This window comes from Macrobrachium nipponense, chromosome 28, assembly GCF_015104395.2.
Source record: "Macrobrachium nipponense isolate FS-2020 chromosome 28, ASM1510439v2, whole genome shotgun sequence".
NCBI lineage: Eukaryota > Metazoa > Arthropoda > Malacostraca > Decapoda > Palaemonidae > Macrobrachium > Macrobrachium nipponense.
The window spans coordinates 47153518-47164305 of record NC_087217.1 but is presented as its reverse complement, the minus strand read 5'-3'; the positions used below and the strand labels follow the sequence as shown (position 1 = coordinate 47164305).

Genomic DNA, 10788 nt, shown 5'->3' with positions numbered 1-10788 from the left:
GGCATATTTATTACTAGTTTACATTTTTTCAAGCGCTTCTAAGACCTTTTCCGTTGATTTGACTTTACAGCTGATTTAATACTAGGATTCTTCCAGCTGAAAATTCTCAGTCATAATTCCTATTCTCTGGACTGCAACTTTTCACCCTCTTTCTTCAGGGTATGTGTTCTCTCTCTTGAAGTCTTCCGTTCTTCTTGTCAGAATGAAACATGCGGCTGAACTCAATTCATTTTGTGGCTGTCGATGTTAGTCAGGGCCTCTTATCTGCTTCACCATGTTCCATTTAGATCTCCCGCCACTATCACGCTTTTCATCATGACAAAGAAATCCAAAGCTCGTATATAAAAATTACTTTATTATGAGTTTGACTGCAGCTTATTGCCATGATACACACAGTATCACTGCAAAAGCTACGGATCAAGTGTTACAGTTCTGTATGTCAACATACACAATATTAGTAAACATTATATTATTATATGAAACTGATACAATAGTAACCCAAAACATTATTTGGTTAAATACGCAGTACAGAAATCAATCAATATCATGCACCTGTTTTGTCTGATATTTGGAGTTATTTAACGAGACTGTCATCTTGAGTTATATTCTGTTAAACAGTCTTGCACAGACTATTAACTTATAGTTATGTCAATTTAATGCTTATGTGTTGTACACTGGGAACCATATCTTGCTTAGTTAGGTCACTCAAGAGGAGTGTGTGTGTGTGTGTCTACAACTGCAGTACACAGAACATCATAAGCACACAGGGACCACTACCATCTCCTTATGGTACACCTTCATATTCGTGAACAATTTAAAAAAAATCCTCAGAGGTAAATTAAGAAGTTTGACTGAAATGAATATTTTGCTTAGTTATTTCATTCAAGAGAAGGAGAGCGTGTCCACTACAGTACACAGAACATCACAAACACACAGGGACTAATACTGTATCTCCTTGCGGTATGCCTTCTGACTGAAATGAAGTACTTGAAAACTACAAAAGTGAGATCATGTATAGTGCTATGATTGGTGACAAAGGAAAAGAAAGGTCCACACTTCAACCCATCTTAAGAGCTACTGTAACTTAGGAACTGGAAGGTGGCAAAGTTGTGCATAAGGCTTTTTTTTTCCCCACAGCGACAAAACCCTTGTCTGGTGGGTCACAAATCTAAAGTTTATCAATTAGTGAGGTTTCTGATACAGAAGCAACTACGATAAGTGGTGATTATGATACTAGGAAGATTAAAACAAAAACAGAAATAAGGAAAGAATATAAATAGTGCTATCAAATTCGTGATTACAAGCTACCATTGTGACGTAAATCTGTACAATTCTCTAATATAAACTACGTAGAATATACTTCTAAACATGCAAATTTTTATAATAAAGCATAATTGACCTACTATATTCATGTCTTTTTAGATCAAAGGCTTTCAATGAAGCAAGGTTAATGATCACATATTCAAGAAAGCAACGGAATTCCAGTAAGTTATGTTAAATTAGAGTAGTAGGTATATACGAGGCCACTAAATAACGTAAAGTACTACTACAAGAAGTCTTAAATATGTTTTCAACATTAGATTTATCCGACAAATTTAAAAGTAATAATAGCTAGTCTTTTAAAAGCATGTTTTCAACATGAACATTAAATGTTGCACTTGGTAAGTCAAAATTTGCTTCTTATAAACGACAACTTCTATTTTAGTGCACGAGTTGGTTTCTGTACGCGTATTCGACATAATACACTCCATTTTTGCATCCCTAAAAGACTTGTAGGTATCTCTTGGGTCCTAATAAGTTATATAAAAGGTTTATTTACATTACAAATTATATCACATGCAATGCTACTTAAAAACCTAAATGTACAGTCTTTTAAAATCATTAAGTAAAACTTCCTCATTCGGTCCGTCAACTTCTGAAGTTACGGGCAAGAGCGTTTTCAAATCCTTTGCTGTACAGTGTTGCCATTGTTATCCGTCCCGCACTTAATCCTCCGCGGCCACTTTCTCGTCCGCTGTGAAAATGTCCGGCTCGATGCAAACCACCTGGTCGGAGTTGGGCGTGTAGCACATGAGGGCGTCGCTGTTTTGACGCTTGAAGTCCTCCAGGTCACGGGCGCTACAGAGTGGGGTCGATACCTGTAAGAGGCGGTATCTATCTCAATCTTCTCTGTTGACTTCTATGAAGTACTATATGTTTCTGAGTCAAAACTTTGTTAACTATTCCTCCAAGTATTTATATAAATGAAATCCCATTCCTGGTAAATGACACGCTCCATTTCCGACTGAATAACTGTTACATCTAAAAATTCACACAAGGAATACCGGCAAAGAGAACAATGTATGAGTTTCATTTCAGAATTCCTAGCTGAACGCAGTTTGGAACTCTGCAGTATTAACGCTTACTTAGACGCTGTAACACTTCTTAACCATTAAGAGAACAACTGAGTGGTTACCTCTCTCGTCTTATTGAACTCTCTGAAATCTACAACGTAATTGTCGGAGGCCTTGTCGAAAAATATGAGATTCTCGAAGCGGTGGCCCCATAGGAAATCGGTAGGCTGGTAGGAACATCTGGCCTGCATTGTGGTACCTGTGGACTCCGTCGTTCCTTCGAGATATACCACCAATTCGAATCTGAAATGAATATACAGCGTTCATTGTTGATGATGCTGGACATGGGACTAGGAAACCTCGGTCTAAGAATCACTGCATGGGAAACTGCAACAGACTCTCTGGTGAAGCCTTGAATGCTAGCAGATTGAGTGAAAACTGTACATTTCAAAGTAATCCTGTGCCAATTAACTATTCTAAGTTACATGTAAAATATTTCTTTCTTATCATTATTCAGATGATAAACCCCAATTCATTTGGAGCAAACCTACAGGGGACCACTAACTTGAGATTCGTACTCCCAACGAATATGGCGATCATTTGAAAGAAGTAACGGAAAATAATTGGAAATACAGAAAGAAAAATCAATAAATCCATAAATAAATAGATAAAAGTACAAATAAACTATTAAAATACGAATTGTTTAAGGTAGTAATGCATTACATTTTGCTCGGACTTTTGAGGTTTTAATCGCAAAATGTCCAAAGAAGTGAAATGATACAACTTCCCACCGGAACCCTCCAAAGCAAAGGAACCTACTTTTCGTTCATGAGGTCCACAGCCGACATTTTGTAGAAGGGTGAATTCTCGTCTATGACGTGGACGATGGTCATTGGCCAGATGAAGAACAAGTTGTCGGAGCCATCGTCGCTGCCGACCTTGACGTCGTACTGATGGTATGGTATGAGCTCTCCCTCCTGCGTGGTGCGCTTTCTGATGACCTGCAAAGTGAAAAAAAGGCAAGTGAAGATGAATGTGGTTTAAATATATAAATAATAACTATCAGTCAAGACCTTCACCAGTAAAATGAAGGTAGGGAAGCATAGATTCTCCAAAGCATTAAGGATAATGCATCACAGGTTCGCAAATTATATTTAGGCCTATATGTATCTTCAAATGCGATAACAGAATGAGAATAAAGGTTAAATCGAAGTGACGTGGTACTGCCAGTGAAATGATAAGAAATTAGACTTAGGAAACTCATAAAGATGGAGGGGTGTCCATAGAAGGTGAGGAAGGGAAGGGGTGAACGAGGGGACACCCAGAGTTGAGACAATTACCTGAGCAAAGACCGAAGCACCAATGATGAAAGTCTTTCTCATGTCTCCGACGCGGAACATGAGACACAGGCGCCCATCCCGGAGGCAGATGCACACGTTGCGGGAGAACATCAGAGTATTGGTTCTCTGCTTCGGCCTCGTGAGCTTGGCGAACACCACGCCCACCATGGAGGCCTGCAAGATGACCCCAGCGATGCTTTGAATGCACATCACGAAAACGGCTTCTGGACATTCTTCTGTCGTGTATCTGGAAAAAGGAAAAAATATATAAGGTCTACATTTCAATATATAGCTCGTGATATATAACTTTTCTTTAGTAACATAGGTCTACATGCGATAGAGTGTTGATCTACGTACCTCAGTTAATATTAAGACATTTTCTTAGGACGTAGGCCTACACGAGAAAGGGTTTATAAACGTATACATCAATTCATAGTATAAAACTTTTCTTTAGGACATAGGCCTACACGAGAAAGGGTTTACATAGGTATACATCAGTTCATAGTATAACATTCTTCTTTAGGACATAGGCCTACAAGAGAAAGGGTTTACATACGTATAAAACCTTTCTTTAAGACATAGGCCGACACGAGAATGAGGGTTAAAATAGTACGTATTACATCAGTTCATAACCCCCTGTTTTATTATATGACATAGGCCTAGATGAGGGAGAGGCGTAACATACATACCTAAACCCATAACCAATCGTGTGTTGGGTCTCAATGGAGAACAGGAAACTCCCGGTGAATGTTCTGACGTTGTAGACGCAAGGTTTGTGAGTTTCGTCATTTTCGTCCGCTATGTCGTCCCCGTGTACTTTGATGATCATGAACCAGATGAACGCGAATCCCAACCAACTGTGGAGAGACGAAAAGAGAATGTAATACGAAACATTATTACCTTGCGAATCTTGACCAACGTACTAAGTCTAGCCAATTGTAGAGAGAAGAGAATTAGACTGCTGTTGAAAGGAGAGAGAGAGAGAGAGAGAGAGAGAGAGAGAGAGAGAGAGAGAGAGAGAGAATTATTAGTTAAACAAAAATCATAACTCGACGAAATGACAAGGAGACGTTTTTCTGTCTGAAAATCGTACTCAATGCAGAGAGAGGAGAGTTTATGAGACCATGAATCTCTCTCTCTCTCTCTCTCTCTCTTATATATATATATATATATATATATATATATTATATTATTATATATATATAATATTATATATATATAATATATATATATATATATATATATATATATATATATATATATATATAATAATATATACATAGATTCTAAAAGCTTTATAATAAAAAGTACCAGGCAGCCAATGAAAGCAACAACGTATATAGCATCGAAAACTACACCTGTCCCATGGCTACTGTCATAACTATTGTTACTATTGCTGTAACAACAACACCTACTACTACTATTGCTACTAGCCATCCTCTCGCTATTGCTGCTACTATACCATTGCTACTGGCCCTCCTCACCTCATGATAAAAGCCAAAAAGAAGAACTAGTAGTATTAGTACTACTACTACTACTTCTTGGCTTCTTCATGAAGTGAGGAGGGCCAGTAGCAATGGTAGCTGTAGCAATAGCAAGAGAGGATGGCTAGTAGCAATAGTATTAGTAGTTGTAATAGCAATAGTAGCAATAGTTATGGCAACAGCCGTGGGAAAGGCGGCCCTCCTCACCTCATGATAAAGGCCAAGAAGAAGACGAGAAGAGTCCATCTCCACTGGACATCGACCAGCGTCGTGTAGAGATCTTGCAGGTACCGCGTTCTCTTCTTGAGGTTGATGTAGCTGATGTTGAGGTCGCCATTTTTCCTTATAATGTCCTTCCTCGTTCCCGGATTCAGGAGACCTGTGGCACAAAAGAAGAAGAAAAATGAGAATGTCGCTCTCGATGTCAACAAATGGCTCCCCACGGGAACTTAATTAGTTCGAGTGAAAATATAAACACAGTCCATTCCGGAGATGCGGAGATGAAAGGTGGACATTTCAATATGTTTTCCAGGGCAGGATTTCTTATTTTTTTCCTCCTGGAATTCTGCGTTCCAGTTTCGTTCATCCTCGGAAAAGAAATTGATGATACGACAAATGCAATGGGACAAAGGAGATGGAATGAAGCTGTGATGAAATTAAACATTCTCTGAAAACATTTTGCCAACAGTTATCCAACTGTATATCCTCCCGGCTGTTTATTCTCGTCCTCGATGTTGACAACAATTTCAATTCGGTTTGACGAGAGACTTTATTATTACTGCTTAACCTACTTATTTTAAAAGGGTTTCCTAAACATACAACATGGTTGTAAGTGGTCTCTTGCGCACCAAACAAACACGCACGAGTGCTGGCGTGCACATGCGCGCGCGAAAGGAGACGTCGTGAGGAATAGATGGTGGATACAAAAGAAATCAGTGATAAATAAATCGAGGAGGGAACGAAAATGAAATGAAAACAAGCTGAAAAAAGAGAAGAATAATCAAGCTAAAAAGATAAATACAGTAAGAAAGAAGAATGTGAAGAGTTTAGAAGAAAATGAAGGAAATTAAATGAAAAATGGAACAAAAATAATAAAAGCTAAAAAGATAAATAGTGAATACACCAAAAGAGAGAAGAAACATCTCTCAAAAGGCAGAGAAGAAGGAGAAGAAGAAGAGAAGAGGAGAGACAGAAGGATAAAAAGATAACGAACACAATACTCCAAGAAAAAGCCATTTAAGAACGTGCGTTCACCCAGACCGAGAACCATTACTTGTGAGAAGCAATACTCCGAAAGAGGCACTTCGGTCGAGTCACATCAAAACCCGGATCCCTTTTGCTCTACTTCATTCGAAAAGATGAACCCTCACTATTACAACGCTGTTTTTTTTTTTTTTTTATCCGAGTTTTGTAAAATCCTAAAGAATATTCTTTTACGAATCTTTTGGAGTTTTTCCTGTTCGTATTTTTCTAGAAGTATTTCTGAAAACGAGACTATTTTATCCATTTTGTTTTGTTGGCCGGGTGACGTTGGCGACAAGCCTTTGTCAGGTAGAAAGGAAACATTGATTTAAATAGATTCGTTTGTATTAAGATTCCTTAATACGTAAATTATATATATATATATATATATATATATATATATATATATATATATATATATATATATATATATGGTTCGAAAAGGCATCAAAACCTTCATATTTTGTCATCGTTTCTGGGAAAATGTTGATAGCAGCCATTTGTCCTTCACCATATTTCTCACTTTGACCAACTACAATCGACCAACTGCCGGGTACGTTAAGAATTAGGTCGACAGGGACTCGAAGAATTTAAACTAAATTCATATGCATACATGAGAAAGAGAGAGAGAGAGTGAGACTGAGAGTACATACACGAACGGTTGTAAACATACAGCTAATAAGGTACTGCAACACCATCTATTGAGAAATTTTGAGTGAATGTAGAGCAAAAAAACTTTTATATATGTGTAACAGGTGCTCAATGCAGCCTTTTCAAAACTTCAAGTAGGCCTATAGATGGAAATTTTACTTCCTACGGACCTTTAAATCAGCTGGCCTTTCGTGAATGTAAAAATCCACAAGGACGTTTTATCCTACGGGATTCCACGTGTGAAAACATACACAAACTTTTAAGAGCATGCTCGTTGATATTGATGCTCTTCTGTTAGCGCGGCGAAGAGAGAGACCACTGGGTGAATAATGCGTGTGGCGGCAGCGTTCGTAAATGAAAAATATAGGACGGAAAACAATTTGCCGGCGCTTTATTTCCGAAGAGGATAGTGTTAACGAGGATTGGAATGCTTCACTGATGAATCCTCGTAGTTCGTACGTTACTTGCATTCTTATCATTCTGTTTACTAGTCTGTTGATTTATTTTTTTTTTAGTAATAATTGATCTTTTGTTTCAGTGTTTCCTGCTATCTTCTGTTACGTCTTTCAAATGAACACCATATTCTCTGGAAGCTTGCATCTAAAGTCAATGGCCACTGTGATGGGCTTGTTCTATAACAACAGGGTTCACCTCCTGAATAATAATAATAATAATAATAATAATAATAATAATAAATAATAAAAAATAAAGAAGGAAACTGAAGGAATGATAACAGCGGCACAAGGTCAGGCCCTAAGAACCAGATATGTTCAAAGAACGATAGACGGAAATAACATCTCTCCCATATGTAGGAAGTGCAATACGAAAATGAAACCATAAAACCACATAGCAAGCGAATGCCCGGCACTTGCACAGAACCAGTACAAAAAGAGGCATGATTCAGTGGCAAAAGCCCTCCACTGGAGCCTGTGCAAGAAACATCACTATCCTGCAGTAATAAGTGGTACGAGCACCAACCTGAGGGAGTGATAGAAAACGATCAGGCAAAGATCCTCTGGGACTATGGTATCAGAACGGAGAGTGATACGTGCAAATAGACCAGACGTTGACGTTGATTGACAAAGTCAAGAAGAAAGTATCACTCATTGATGTTCGCAATACCATGGGACACCAGAGTTGAAAGAGAAAGAGAGGGAAAAAATGGATAAGTATCAAGATCTGAAAATAGAAATAAGAAGGATATGGGATATGCCAGTGGAAATTGTACCCATAATCATAGGAAGCACTAGGCACTATCCCAAGATCCTTGAAAAGGAATCTAGAAAAAACTAGAGGCTGAAGTAGCTCCAGGACTCCATGCAGAAGTGTGTGATCCTAGAACGGCGCACATAGTAAGAAAAGTGATGGACTCACTAAGGAGGCAGGATGCAACCCCGGAACCCCAACACGACTAAAATACCACCCAGTCGAATTGAAGGACTGTGATAGAGCCAAAAAAAAAAAAAAAAAAAAAAAAAATTTAATAATAATAATAATACAGGTTTTATTGAAAATAATGACTATTTCAGCTGCGTTATTTTATGTAGAAGTTTCCTGTTCTTATTACCGACTTTTCCTCTGTACTTAAGTTGGCTATTAAAACGCAAAATGGGGGATTCATGTAAAAAAACGCAGTGTGATATATTCGATTTGACAAATACCACGTTTTTGACACGAATCCCCCATTTGGCGTTTTATTAGCTTTGTTTGTTGGTTGGTTTGTTTGTATGGTGTTTTTACGTTACACGGAACCAGTGTTTATTCAGCAACGGGACCAACGGCTTTACGTGACTTCCGAACCACGTCGAGAGTGAACTTCTACAACAGAATACACTCTCACTCCTCAATGGAATGCCCGAGAATCGAACTCGCTGCCACCAAGGTGACAGGCCAAGACCATACATAACGATCACGTCACTGAGGCAGTCATAAAAAGAATAGGAAAACATCTATATACAAAATAAACGCGGCTGAAATAGCCATTATTTTTCGATACAACCTGTCTTAATGAAGGTCTTCTTCCAGACGACAACAACAACAACAACAACAACAATAATAATAATAATAATAATAATAATAATAATAATAATAATAATAATAATAATTAGGTAGAAGACCCTCTTTCAAACTATATATAAAATTATAAAATAAATGCAGCTGAACCAGCAATCTCCTTCAATAATAATAATAATAATAATAATAATAATAATAATAATTAATAATAATAAATAATAATAATAATTAATAATCAAACAAAAACTTCTTTCGGGTTTTCTTCTGAAGATTGAAAAATAAACCCACAAAATCACTAAATGTAAATACTTAGAAGTAAACAAGTTACAAAGTGATTTTGTGGTTTCTTTTTCAATTAATCAATAATAATAATAATAATAATAATAATAATAATAATAATAATAATAATAATAATAATAATAATAATGAACCAAACAAAAACTTCTTTCAGTTTTCTTCTGAAGATTGAAAAAGAAATCCACAAAATCACTGTGTATAAAGTATTTACTTCTAAACACAGACGTAAAACACGTTATACACAGTGATTTTGTGGGTTTCTTTTTCAATAATGATAATAATAATACCTGGATATATGTATTATATTTGTGAACATACTGTAGGAAATCCCTCTCTCTTTCTCACTACACAAATGAATTGTGGTGTTCACCGGTCTTTTTCCCGCATGTTTGGAAGGCTTGCCCTTGGAATTACAACCGTGAAGAGTTTCGTCGTTGTTGCATTCGATATCCCTCCCTTCAAGGGTCTACCTCCTACCTACGGTGGGGTCTTGGGCAAGAAGAATGCATTCACGCATGCACGCATGCACTAGCATTCCCATGCACATAATAGGCGCGAAAACTATCATGAACAATTAACAAGGTATGTTTACGTATACATGTATGTATATAATTTCTTCTTCTTCTTCTTACAAAAATTACAGGGATTACACAAGGTATGGTTTGCGTATGAATCTATGTATATTAATAATATATATATATAGATCAATATATATAGATAATTATAATTTATTAATTTTTTACACACAACCATAATTATTATATATATGTTCATTATTATAGATATATGTATAATATAATATATATATATATATATATATATATATATATTTTTTTTTTTTTTTCTTCTTCTTACAAAATAAACAAGGTCTGTTTATGCATATATGTATGAATATAATTTTTTTTCTTCTTCTTACAAAAATTACAGGAAATAAACAAGGTGTCTATCTATATATGTATGTAGAGATATAATTATTTTTTCTTGCCTCTAACAAAAATTACAGAGAATATACAAGGTATGTCTACGTATATATATATATATATATATATATATATATATTATATATATACCTATATATATGTGTGTGTGTATATGTATATATATATAATGTATATATGTATATAATTTTTTTCTTCTAACAAAAATTATACAGGGAATATGTTTGGATATACTTAAGTAAGGGAAGAACGGGACTTATGCACTTATTCTTAAAAGGTGGGGAAATAAACACCTTATTTAGGATTTCCAAAATGATAAAAAACGAAGAATGTCAATTTGTCAATGAACTTTTGCACTGAAAAGGAATCCCTGCAGGAGGTTAGTGCCGCCAGTACGCCTCACGTGGTGCACTGTAGGCATTGCTCAAGGGTGTTTGCAGCGTCCCCTTCAGTCCCTAGCTGCGTCCAATATTCGGCCTTTTACTTCACT

At 36.4% G+C, this 10788-nt stretch overlaps 1 protein-coding gene across 3 annotated transcripts in view; it reads right to left on the bottom strand.

Moving 5' to 3' along the window:
• Positions 1-335: 335 nt before the first annotated feature.
• Positions 336-10788, bottom strand: part of LOC135201723 (inward rectifier potassium channel 2-like) — a 153802-nt gene continuing 143349 nt past the window's right edge. For all 3 annotated transcript variants that reach the window (XM_064230897.1, XM_064230899.1, XM_064230900.1), the window contains 6 exons: positions 5365-5536; positions 4363-4530; positions 3674-3920; positions 3153-3334; positions 2456-2636; positions 336-2138 (listed from right to left, as the gene is read on the bottom strand). In XM_064230897.1, coding sequence (XP_064086967.1) covers positions 1986-2138; positions 2456-2636; positions 3153-3334; positions 3674-3920; positions 4363-4530; positions 5365-5536 — 1103 coding nt within the window. In that variant the 3' untranslated portion in view covers positions 336-1985. The remainder of the gene's footprint in view (positions 2139-2455; positions 2637-3152; positions 3335-3673; positions 3921-4362; positions 4531-5364; positions 5537-10788) is intronic.